Source organism: Grammomys surdaster, unplaced genomic scaffold, assembly GCF_004785775.1.
Source record: "Grammomys surdaster isolate TR1022 unplaced genomic scaffold, NIH_TR_1.0 125357, whole genome shotgun sequence".
NCBI classification, from domain to species: Eukaryota; Metazoa; Chordata; class Mammalia; order Rodentia; family Muridae; genus Grammomys; species Grammomys surdaster.
Genome location: NW_021620229.1, coordinates 134412 through 146854, shown reverse-complemented (window position 1 = coordinate 146854; position 12443 = coordinate 134412). Strand labels below are relative to the sequence as shown.

At 47.9% G+C, this 12443-nt stretch overlaps 2 protein-coding genes across 5 annotated transcripts in view; one reads left to right on the top strand and one right to left on the bottom strand.

Annotated features, from left to right (window-relative positions):
• Cdadc1 (cytidine and dCMP deaminase domain containing 1) overlaps positions 1 to 12443 on the top strand; it is a 70939-nt gene that overhangs the window by 39192 nt on the left and 19304 nt on the right. The window lies entirely within an intron of this gene.
• Positions 9708 to 12443, bottom strand: part of Cab39l (calcium binding protein 39 like) — a 107876-nt gene continuing 105140 nt past the window's right edge. For all 4 annotated transcript variants that reach the window (XM_028785884.1, XM_028785885.1, XM_028785883.1 and 1 more), the window contains one exon: positions 9708 to 11729. In XM_028785884.1, the coding sequence (XP_028641717.1) occupies positions 11550 to 11729 (180 nt within the window). In that variant the 3' untranslated portion in view covers positions 9708 to 11549. The remainder of the gene's footprint in view (positions 11730 to 12443) is intronic.

Genomic DNA, 12443 nt, shown 5'->3' with positions numbered 1-12443 from the left:
ATGGGGCCTCTGGGTAACTGACTTAATCACTGTTTGGCAATAATTGACAGGACAACCTGAACCCACTGCTCCAAATTCCTGATCTTCCCGGAAGTCCTGACTCTGTCCATCCTCCCTCTGACGTCACCTTTCTTCTCATGTAGAACTATTTCCTATGTGAGAAACATCAATGGTCCTTACCTTTCCTGCTTTCACACTTGCCTTAGTCACTGTTACATTGCTGTGAAGAGACACCATGACAAGGGCAACTTTTAGAAAAGACAATACTTCATTGGGGCTAGCTTAGAGTTTCAGAGGCTTAGCCCATTATCCTCATGGTAGGGAGTATGGCAGCAGGCAGGTATGGTGCTGGAGAAGGAGCTGATAGCTACATCCTGACCCACAAGCTGAGAGAGGAGAGAGAGAGAGGGAGAGGGAGAGGGAGAGGGAGGGAGGGGGGGGGGGAGGGGGGGGGGGGGAGGGAGAGGGAGAGAGACAGGGAAATAGGGAAACAGAGAGACAGAGACAGGGAAATAGGGAAACAGAGAGACAAAGGCATACAGACAGAGAGGCAGAGACAGACAGAAAGACAGACAGAGACAGAAGCAGGACTTAGCATGGACTTTTGAAACCTCAAAGCCGACCTCCAGTTTCTCCACCAAGGCCACACTTAATCCTTCTCAAGTAGTGCCGCTCCCTGATGACTAAGCATTCAGTTATGTGTCTGGACTACTGACCTAGAAAGTTTCCTGGCTGTGAAGTTGCTGTCAAGCTTTGGGGAACTTGTCTTGTGACATTTCCTCAACGTTCAACAAGTGAAGCCCACTGTATTCCTCTCCCTTCCTTCCCTGGAAGCACGGGCTGGCTTCCTCAGCATCGCACCTTTACTCACAAACCAATAGCTTGGGAAACGTTTCCCACTCCTCATGGCGAAGCCCTCCCGGGTCCCCACAGCCTTACCCCTGGTCATCTAATCCTCTCACTCACCTCTCGAGACTGCTGCCACCAAGTTCTTGTTCCCACAGCTGTGGTCCAGCTCGGACTCTACCCCACCCCCACTCCCTAGCTCCCTGTCACGCCCAATCAGTCTCTTGCTTTGTGTCTCTTAAGAGCCCTAGTCTTCTCTCACACACAGAGGGCCAGTTCCCAGCTCCCACAACGTAATGGCCACTGGGCAGTTCCTTCAGAAAGGTCTGGCCACTGGCTAGAAAGATACAGTGTTCGGGAGTGACCCCAGTCTAGACAGAGATACTGCAAGAGTCCAAGTGCAAAGTGACGGAGCCTGGCAAGAGTCAGGCCACCACAGAAGCCCTTGTTGAGTAGTCCTGAAGACTTGCAAGCTTAGGGTTTTCAACTCTATTGCTATCTTTAGTTTTTATTGTGCTGTGGAGAAACTCAGGGCCTCCCACATGCCAGCACGTTCTAAGCTAACCCTATTTAGGAATTTTGTTTGAGGACTTAAGGATGCGTCTATGTTTTGACCTATGGTTACATTTAACTCAGTCTTGCACCTTGATAAGCTCCTTGTCAATTTTGCTCCTATTGAGTAGGCCTGGCAGACTCCTGACAGGCAGTCACTTGATCAGGGAGTTAGTTTCAGCCTAGCCTCAGATCCTATTAACCACGAGTCCTACAGGACTCCAATAAAGAGCATTGCTTGTTTCAGCCAGCAGAGGGCAGCATGTCCCAGAAGTTGAAGGAGGCCTTTTGGAAAAGAAATTGGTTTGTGCACAGTTACACCAGGACTCTGAATTGGGTAGAAGAAAGGCAAGGCAGAGTTCTGCCCAAACCCCAGACCTGTGATGTAGCCACCCGAGCTGCCTCATGTTTGGGAGTCACTTTGTAATGGCCCGTTCTGCTGCTCCGGTCCGCGGGTCAGGGCCTAGCAAGAGAGAGAGTGGGGACAGAGATGCAAAGAATGGAGACAAGACAGGGAGTCTGATCAAATCTCTTCAAGTCTCATTTATTGGAAGGAAATCCTGGGTATTTATACCCTTTACCACGTGCCTTGCCCTCGTGGACAAGCACAGCTGAAGGCACTACGTCACGTGCCTTGCAGCGTGGATATCACGTGCACCTAGCTAGCAGTGAGGAGACCACGTGCGCCTTACAGCTGGTGACACTAAACAGCAAAACAAGATATGTGAGAAAAACAAGATGTTTATCAGAGTGTGCTCAGCTGTTGCGGGCTGTTGAAAACAAGTCTCTTGTCAGGGTATATGGCTCGAGATGGCTGTAAAGATGATAGCCGCTTTCTGCTAGGTGTCAGCTCCCAACACTGTGAGAGCCTGCGACACCATCGACTGGCATGCACATCGTGAGCTCGGAGGTCTCCAGTTCTCAGGAGCCACGGGGATGAAGTCATCGGGTATATCGATTCTAAAGTCAGTCGATGAAGACAAGTGAGGGTGGAACATGCAGTGTGCTGTTACTGAGATGTGGGATGAAGAAGGGTGAGGCCTGTGGGAGGTTAGAGAAGACAGAGTGGCGACAGGAGGCTGCCTCTGGGTCGGGATGTGGCTCAGTTAATAGAGTACGTCCCTAGCATGCATGAGGCCTCAGGTTCAGTCCTTGGCACTGCCATCTCAGTAGGTGGCAAGAAGAGAGGCTCAGAAGTTTATGGTTGTCCTAAGCTACGCAGAGCGTCTGAGGCCAGCTTGGGTATGATACATAAAGCTGTGAAAAAGAAAGGCTGTAGCTGGGTATATGTTTGTGTGGGTCAGATGCACAGGACCTGAGTCCCATCCCGCTGCAGGATGTGACCTGCTGCATCTGGCAACATCAAAGCCCTGAAAGCCTGGAAAGAGGATCTCAGGAGGTGAGAGGACAGCAAGGGTGGGTTGTGGGGCTTCTCTGAGAAGAGATAACAGCCCATGTACTCACTTAACCAGTGTCAAGGGACAGAAGCAGGGTTTGGGGCAGGCAAACTGCAGAAGGGAAGGGTTTTAATGCATTTAAGTAAAGCGTTCATGAGACACTAATGCCTATCGCAACCAAGGCAAACATGGCATCTGTCTGTGTGTCTTGGGGACAGAGTGGCAGTGTAGGTATCAGAAGTTGGGAGGTTCTGGAGTTTGGACAGGAAATGTCTCTCAAAGGCTCAAGTCGCAGGCCAGCAGTGTTAGGTGGGACTTCTGGGAAGTGACTGGATCATGGGGTGCTGATCTCATCAATGGGTTCATCCATGGCTGGGGTCATAACAGAGGCTGGTAGAAACTGTAGATGGTACCTGTTGAAGGAAGTAGGTCACTGAGGCACGCCCGGGAAAGATTTATTGTTTCAGCGTCTTTACCCTACCCCCACCCCACACAATCTCTCTCTGCTTCCTGGCTACAGTGAGGGAAGCTGTTTCCTTTCATCGTGTTTCTGCCTCACACACTTAAATGTGCAGACAGACAGAGGCCAAAATAATCTTTTTCTCCTTTCTGTTGTTTTTTTCTCAGGCATTTTGTGACTGCAAGGGAAAGTGGACTAACATAGTCACTTGGAGGCATGGGCCCATGGGTTTAAAATCAAGAGTTTAGGATTATGGTCAAGGATGAAAATGTGCCACCTGAGCCTGAGAGTCAGGAGGAGAGAGCTAGCTCTAAAACAAGATGTGTCTAGAATATGTCTCACACAGGAAGGCCTTCTAAAGAGGAGCCAAGAAGAGAACCAGACTCACCTAGAGGGTGGAGAAGCAAGGGAAACAATATAGGAACAAAATACTTTCCGTAGTGCTGCTGGGGATGGCTTCAGAGAAGAGCCAACCTCAGAAAGATGAGCAACCATCCACATTCCGGACTTGCTCACGGAGAGGATCGTGGGTGGGCACAAACACTCCCGTGTGCTCAGTTGACCTAGAGGTACACGGGACTCAGCTGGGGTCGTCTGGCACAGTGCATGGAATAATATGTAGCATGAAGATCCATGATGAATAATAGTATAAAATAACACAGAAAGCACCCAGGAGATAGCCTGGGCCACACGGCAGTGGATGCAGCTCAGTGGTAGAAATGGTCTAACCTGTACATGGCCCAGGTGTCAGTCCCCTGCTCTGCAGACAGAGCGCAGTGAGTCTGTGGTAACGTTTTTGAACAGTTTTCTTACTATTTCACACACTAGGTGGTTTGCACATTTAGACTAATATTGATTTTTGTGTGTTAATTTGCAGATATGTGCAAGCACTACCATAATTAGTTCAAGGATTTCCGTCACCTCAGTGAGAAATCCCACCTTTAGCTGTCTCCTCACATTTCCATCTCACACTCCAGCCTGGAGCTCCCTGTCTCTAAACATCTCTGTGTTGGACTTTCTATGTGAACAGTATCGCTTAGTGTGTAGCTGTGACTTGAATGGTTCTTCCCAAAGTTGAAATTCAACTACAGAAGGAGTGTATCATTTGTTTTGTCCTAATCAGGTTTGAGTTTATCTTATTTTCTTTCTTTGTTCCTTTGTTTCTTTCTTTTCTTTTTTCCTTAGGTGCCTGTATGTTTTCTAGTGTGTGTGTGTTGTGTGTGTGTGTGAGAGAGAGAGAGAGTGTGAGAGAGAAAGAGTGTGTGTGAGAGAGAGTTTGTGTATGTGTGTGTGAGAGAGAGAGAGAAAAAGAGTATGTGTGTGAGAGAGAGTTTGTGTATGTGTGTGTGAGAGAGAGTTTGTGTATGTGTGTGTGAGAGTGTGTGTGTGTGTGTGTGTGTGTGAGGGGGGGAAGGATGTGGACTTTGGAGGGTAGGAAGGTGGGGAGAAGCTGGGAGAAGGAAATCATAATCATAACATAATGTATGATAGAAACTTATTTCCAATTAAAAAAAGGTGTAAAGCTTAGGTCATGGGTTCTACCTTCATGCATGGCTGTGACGCTGTTGTTTGGCCTCTGTTACCCTGTGTTGATGCAGTGAGGTCCTTACCAGATGCTGGTGGCTCAGTGATGGACATCCCAGCCACTAGAACCGTGAGCTGATGCATTTCTGCTCCTCTTGCATGACTGGAACTCATATATTCTGTTTTAGCAGCAGAAGTTGGGAGAACTGTGATCTTTTGTATCCGGCTTCTTTCACTTAGCGCAGACTCCCATGGAGTGGAATGGATCGGTGCATCATTTACTTCAGCGGCTGGATAGTTTGTGTGGCTACAGCAGATTTTGTACACTTAACAATAGATTGCCCTCTTTGGAGACCTCAGCCTCTCATTAGGATACCTCTATGAACATCTCCTCGTGTGAGTTCCTGTGTGGGTTGTCTTCATTTCTCTCAAGTGTCCATCTGGGAGTGAAATTGCCGAGCCATGTGACCAGTGCTGTGCTTCACCATAAGGGGAACTGCTAGGCTAGTTAGCATGATTTCACACCCTCACCCATATCGTGAGTTTCAACTTCTCTGCATCTTCACTGATGCTTGTTACCTAACTGATTCTAGCCATTCCAGTTAGTATGAAGCAGTGTCTCCAGTATCTTTGCATTTTTAGTGTGTGCGTGTGTGTGGGGAGGTGATGTTACCCTGGAACTCACTATATAGTCAAAGCTGGCCTCAAACCACAAATCAGATATTTTATCCTCTTATTTATTTGCCTATTGGTCAATCAGTTGCCATCTGATGGTTTGATTTGCATCCAGCTCCCTGGACTGTGGATACTGGAGGAAGTCAATTGAGTGGGAGTTGTGCTATCTCTAGGCATCCTGCCTCTGGGTACCATGTGTCTTCCCCGCCATGACCAACTGCACCCTTTAACTGTGACTTCTTCCTTTACTGTCAAAATCAACCCCCCCCCAAAAAAAAACCCCTTTTCTTTAAGTTGCTGGAACCATTACATCCCAGTAATTGGAAAAGAGAAGGAGCCAGCTTGCCTCAACTCCACAGCACCCCTTGCTCCCTGCCCCAGCATTCTTTCTGTATGTGACCCTGTTTTCAACTGACAAAACGCAGGGGTAAGCATGAATGTAGGTAAGGCTGTCAGAGCTTCAGCAGGAGAAGAACTTTCTAATCAAGTGCCCTTGTGCAATGGTTATGGGAAGTTAATAACACACTTCTCACCATATGACACATCTTGCCTAGGAGTGTAACTATATGTAGGACTGTAGAAAAGGCCCTTGTGATAGTCTCTGGAGTCAACCAGAGTAGGAAACTGGATCTGAAGAGTCCTAGGTATGTATGTATGTATGTATGTATGTATGTATGTATGTATGTATGTATTTATAAATTGTTTTCTTCCCTTGCAACTTGAAAAAGTCCTGTCCTCTTCAGGTCCCCTTTATCACTATGATTTGGTGCTCTTAGGCCGAATGAAAACATTGCTTTAAGATGAGTCGGAGTGTAATCCTTCATAGGTTGCAGAGACTTAGGAGCGGGCAGGGAACCTGTGTCTGGCAAAGGCAAACAGTGAAATGATAAGCTTTAAGGGTTGAGCCTGCAGGAAAGCAGAGCAGGAGATGTACTTGCTGCTAAACTCAATAACAAGCAGGGACAGGCTGAAGGGAGAGCCTGCAGTCCAGGCAGGTGGGGTGGACTGTGGAGATGTCTCTCCCAGCCCAGATAAGCTGAGGTCGTGAGAGGCAAATGAAATCGATTGCCTGCAGATTCAGTCTCTGCAAGGACAGATTCAGTTACCAGCTAAAGAATCTGACTTGAAGATTCAGAGGAGCAAGGCCACTGAAAACATGCAAACGCATGGAGATGCAGAGGTGGTGCCAACTGTCTTGTGAACTCGTCCTTCCTTTTCTGTTTCTTCCAAGGCAGATCTTCTGTCTTCCACGTGGGCAGTTTCTTCTAAATGAGTTTTTGAGCAACCTGAGGAGGGAGGCGTCCAGCACCAGTCTGAAGGGTTAGGGCTGATTGCCTTTGAGCATAGCTGTAGGGACTGGACCCCAGAGCCAAACCCCTCAGGGCAAAAGGTGACTGCCTGTGCTTTGCACCCACTTAGGAGTGGCACCAACTAAGACACCCACCCAATTCAGGACTGAGCAGCAAATGTACCTGGGTGCCAAGAATGTCCCCTCCTCTCCTTACAGTGAGAGGGATGAAAACAGCCTGACCCAGGAGCATGCCTAGTGGTGAGCTACCCGGGAAGGGACCAGTGGAGACACCCAACTGGATTCAGGCTTCTCTGGGCTCTTACCTTCTTTGTTCCCACATCCCCCGCTGTCTAGAGGGTAGACGAAGCCTCAGTTACCCGAATACCTCTCCAAGCTGGACCCCAAGGATGTCTCATTTTATGGCAGACTGGCAGATTTGCCTTCTGAGGTTGGTAGGGCCCCCAGAGAGGAGACCCTTTCCCAGGGCCTTGCTAGAAAAGGGGCAACATCTAGCCAGAGTTGGAGCCTTTCCTATATGGAGATTCCAGGGGTGCTGTCCACTTTCCTTGCCCTAGCCCTCTCATCCAGTACATCCCCTGGCTGCTGGCCACAGTTCCACCTGGATTCAGATGGCTGCAGCAAGCTGACAGCTGGGTAAAGCTGCTGTGCTCTAGTCAAGGTGAAGGTCACAGCTGAAGCTGCCAGAGGCAGGCCAGCCAGCTGTGGGTGTGCCCTTTTCTTTCCTCCCACACCCCAGGCAATACAGAGTCTCATTCATCCAGGCAGGGCAGGGCATGGCCATGTGAATGTCACACTGTGCCTGGAGAAAGGGCAGAGCCTTTCTTTCCTCACAGAGACAACAGTCTGCAGTTAGGTCTTTGCCTTTCCTCTGAGTCCTGGGTCAAGAGGGCAGGTTGGGGACACAGTGAGACCCTGATCTGTGGTCAGCTACTCTGGCATGATATTTCAGTAGTCTTTTTGCTGGTTTTGTTTGACAGGGTCTGGTGTCTCCCAGACTGGTCTTGAACTTGCTATGTAGTTGAGAATGATTTTTTTGATGTATCTGCCTCTATCTTCTGAGTGCCAAGGTTACAGGCATGAGCCATGATACCTGGTTTATGCAATGGTTGAACCCATGGTTTCATGCTTTTTAGGTGAATGTACTACTACCAACTTAGTTACACCTCTTCCCCCACTCTCTTTTGAGATCGGTCTTACCTATGCTGCCCAGGCTGCTTTGGAGTTCATGAGCTCAAGTGATCTTCCTGCTTCAGCCTCTGGTTAGTCAAGGCTGTAGGTGCAGACACGGCCTGTGGATGCCACTTCTTTAAACATCAGCCCATTTTGTGTAGTGATGGAGTTACCAAGCCTTTGGATGATGAGCTGTGACTGACCTGACTAGCTGACAGTGTTGCATGTGTGCAGGTCTGGGAGAGAGAGGCCTGGGCATGGCTGTGAGCAGCTGAGAGTTGTCCCAGTACATCCACATCTGAGTTCCTCTCTTTTCTTGGGCTATGTGGGGATGAAGGGCCTGCCTAGAAAGTAGGCTGGAGCATGGCCTTGTGGGGACAGCCTGTCTTCCAAGATTCAGACTTTGGCATTCTTGGCTTTCCTACCAGTTGCATGATCAGGAGCAGGCGGCTAAATGTTCCCTGCCATGGGAGGTAAGGCTGTGTCTGCATGGTCCAGCATAGGCAGGCACAACTCTGCTGCACTTTAAATCGTGCCTACCTACTGTGATTCCACCTCTCAAAACACCCATTCCCCAAACTTCAAAACCAAACCACACTCCTGTTCAGATCCATCTTCAGGCGACCAAGTCTAGACATCCAAGGTCTCGAATGCTTCTGACCTTTATGCATTGATGAATTCTCATTACAATATCCAAAATCTTCCTGGAGGAATGTCAGTGAGAAGATGGTGGGTATTCACACCACACATGCAGGTAAGCAGAAAACGAAAGCCCTAAAATGCTAACTGCCTCTAATACTACAAGCTAGTGTATTCTGTAAGTGAAGCATTCTTCATACTGAAAGAGCTCAGGGTGGAGAGTATTAGAGAGGAGGAAGGGGAACTGCAGGAGGGGGTGGGGATGAAAGGTGAGGGTCATGAACATTAGTGCATGCTGACACATGCATGAGGATGTCACCAGGAAACCTGTTATTTGGCATGGTGAATACAAACTCAAGCAAACAGCTGTGGTGGGTTTGACTTCTGTTCTCTTCACGTTATCACCATTCTGGGATGTCTGTACTTTGCAGGTGCTGCTATGGTCTTGGCAGTTGTGTCTGATGTATAAGGGTCACAGCAGCCTGCAGCATGGCTAGTGATGGAGACTTGGGAGATGCTTACACATCTTTCCCCAGAGGCACCACAGGATGAGAAACGTCTGAGGCAGGGAGTCAAGAACATTTACAAGGGGTGTATGCTGTTTCCCAGTCTTTTCTCTAAGAACAGCCCTAACTTTGGGCAGATGCCTGGCATTAGCCAAGAGCCTCATCCTCATCCAAGAACACTGTGATCTCAGTGATCTCCCTACTGGCCACATTCCAGGATCCTGCCACTGGGAGCCTCCCAGGTCTCAGCAGAACACCACAAAGCTCCCAACGCCATGGCCTTCCTCAAGTCACAGCCCTGATAATGCACAGAACAGAGAACAGACTGGGCCTCAGGTCACTCTGGGTATCAATGTGGTGTGTCTCACCCTAGCACTGGGACATTCTTCTTCCAACCTCCATGTCTATGTTAATGGGAACGGTTCCTAACTGATGAGGCAGCAGTAGTGGGACTTAGTGCCTGCTGGCTGGTACTGGTCCTGGGATGTGGACAAGGCCTCCTGCTGCATTGCACAGGATGCTGGCACTGGGGTCTCAGCGTGGCCTTGGGGCCTCCTGGCCTGGGGCCTTTCCTGTTTCAGGACAAAAACCCAACTACACAAGTAAAGGAAGAGGAATGAGACCAAGAGTATGTGGTATCTTTTATTTGGTCTTTAAACTGTGCTTCTTATTAAATATGACCTTTTCCACATTCAAGTCTCACAGTACTTACAGTGATTTCTGTGTAAACACACTGTGACGGTAAGCTCCACGTGTCTCCCTTTAAGTGAATAACTTATAAACTCACATCAACACTCCAGCAACCTCATTTACTGAATCTCAAATCTACAGCATTCTGTCCAGCAGGTACAAAGCCAGGATCAAAGGATACTGGGAAAGAGCCAATTCAAACCCAGAGAAAAAAAGTGTTTTAACTGAAATAAAATTAAAACATGGCCTTGCCTGTATCCCATGATGCTATGGAAACACATTTAAAGTTTTTTTTCCAGCTCTTTTAATCAAATAAGCAAATCTAGAAAGGTCAAATTCTAAGGGGCTCTATATTATCAGGGAATATTATAAAAATAATCTGATTTCTATGACTGAAGAATGCAGGAGGCGGGGGGGGGCGGGGGGAGTGAGGGGGAGGTTGTGCGTGGAAACAAAACACTTGAATCCCAGCCAAGAAGCAAGGTGCCCTGCCAGGGAATTCTGCATGGGAAACCTACTAACAGCATTTATACTAGAGAACACATTCCCCTTCCTGTCGCTGGATGGAGACATATGTGCCCAAAGGCAAGGAAGACAGCCGTCAAGGGCCATGGGAATTCAGGGCATGAAGAGCTGACAAGCAATTGTAGCTTTCATGCCTAGGAAATGTCTCTTTAAAGTTCCATTTTAGAGGTCTGAGGTCTGAAAACAAACCATGGCTTTAAAAAAAAATTTTTTTTTTCTTTCTGTCCCTACTAAGGGACACAAATGAACACCTTAGTTACTCTAGTATGAAAGAGAGTACTTGGAACCAACAGTGACGTTTTAGCTTCTCACTGAAGACACTGATAGACGGTTACAGAAGGACAGTTTATTACAGAACAAACTGGACAAGAGAGAACCTTTGGTCGTCTGAGGCATTTTTAATGCACGACTCACTTTCCCCTCTATGATGGAAGTCTATCATGACCCTCTAGCCCCATGGTTTGTACCTACTGTGATTCCACCTCTCAAAACAGTCACCAGGAAGCATTCTTTCCATAACAACAGCTATTAGTGAAATATCCTCACACCCATTGACCCTCCAGAGGTGCCAACAGAACAGTGGTGATTATAGCCACCTGTCTGTAGCTCTCCTCTGAGAGAGTCACAGCCCATGGGTGTTCTCTGTCCCTGTAACCTCTACTGATCTCACTTGGCCCTCAGCCTCTTCCAGATTTAGCCCTCAGAAGTTAGAATGAGCACGGGCCATGGGTCAGACATGGGATACAATGAGGAAGAAACTGAGCTGGGAGATAGGCACCTGTTCCCACTGATGTTACATAAGTTAGGAACCACTTACTACCCAGGGGGTGGCAGGCAGGGAAGGAAAGTGCGCACAGAGCAGACAATGCAGTCCTGTCTCCCATCTCTTCAGTGTTTGAAAAAGCCTGTCTCAATAAACAAAAACAGATGGGTCCCCTCCCATTGTCTGTTTCAAGAGACACTTGTGTTCCTTGACTTGATGTCCTGGGTGACCCAGGGTCCAGCTCTGGACTTACACTGCTTTTGATCAATGTTTAATATAATGGTTGATTCCATAAGCAATCACAGACTTGATTAAAATGAATATATTATTCTAGATTGATTTTTTTCCACTCAAATGTTTATATTTTATCTACCTTGAACAATCAATTTAGAAAGACAGGCCCTCCAAAGCCTTCCCAAGAATGGAGACTTTGAAACAACACTGTACACACTGGCAGGGAGGACAGAAGGCTGTCAGGGCAGGACCATCTTCACGGGGCTGCTTTCTTCAAGTCTCGAATCTGTTTAATCAGGTAGTTCTTTTCGTCAGCGAACTGCTCGTCGTCTGTCCGTTCTTTCTGGAAGCTGCTCAGAAACTCAATGAGTTTGGGCTGATTTTTTAACAGAATCTCCACAATAGGCTGCGTTTTGTGGGGGCTGGCCACAAACACCTAGAACAGAGGCAAACATGTGACCAATGCATTTCTGAAATAAATGATAGTATATTGATAAATAAATGATCATAAACAAGTGATAGGAATATGATGTTAATTCTTGCTGCTTCTGTTTTCTCCATAACCAGTCTTCCATGGGGAGTCTGATCCCTCAGCAGGGCCTAAGCAGCACAGCCTCCCCTGAGAATGCTCACGAAGGAACAGTCTTTAGCATTGCTACCCACAATAACTCCACCTTCAGAAGGCCAGAAAGAGGGTACCTGGACTCCCACCCAGCAGGCCCATAACCATAAGGCGACAAGAGTCTGGCCTTGGTCTCCTGGCTACACTGTACCTTAAGCTCCTAATAGCCACTGGATCAAGGAAAAGTGATGAGTAAAACAGCTTGAGAGGAGTGCAAATGAAATACAAAAAGCAGCACACAGGCAGGCAAACCGAGGCTGTAATGATCACATTCAGGGGAAAGAGCTCCAATCAGCAAGCTAACCTCAACACTAAGGAACTAGGAAACGCAGCAAGTCAAAGCAATAAGCAAAAGGAGCAGAGACAAAGGCATTCCCATGAGAATGACTAAGCACTGTGAGGAGCTCTGGCTATACCCTCAGACACTTAAGCCTAAAGTGGGGTACTGCTGACAACTGAGTAGTGCTGCTGTCCATGATGCACTAGTTCCCATCTCCATGCTGTTGAGGCAGGTGCCCCCACAGCAGG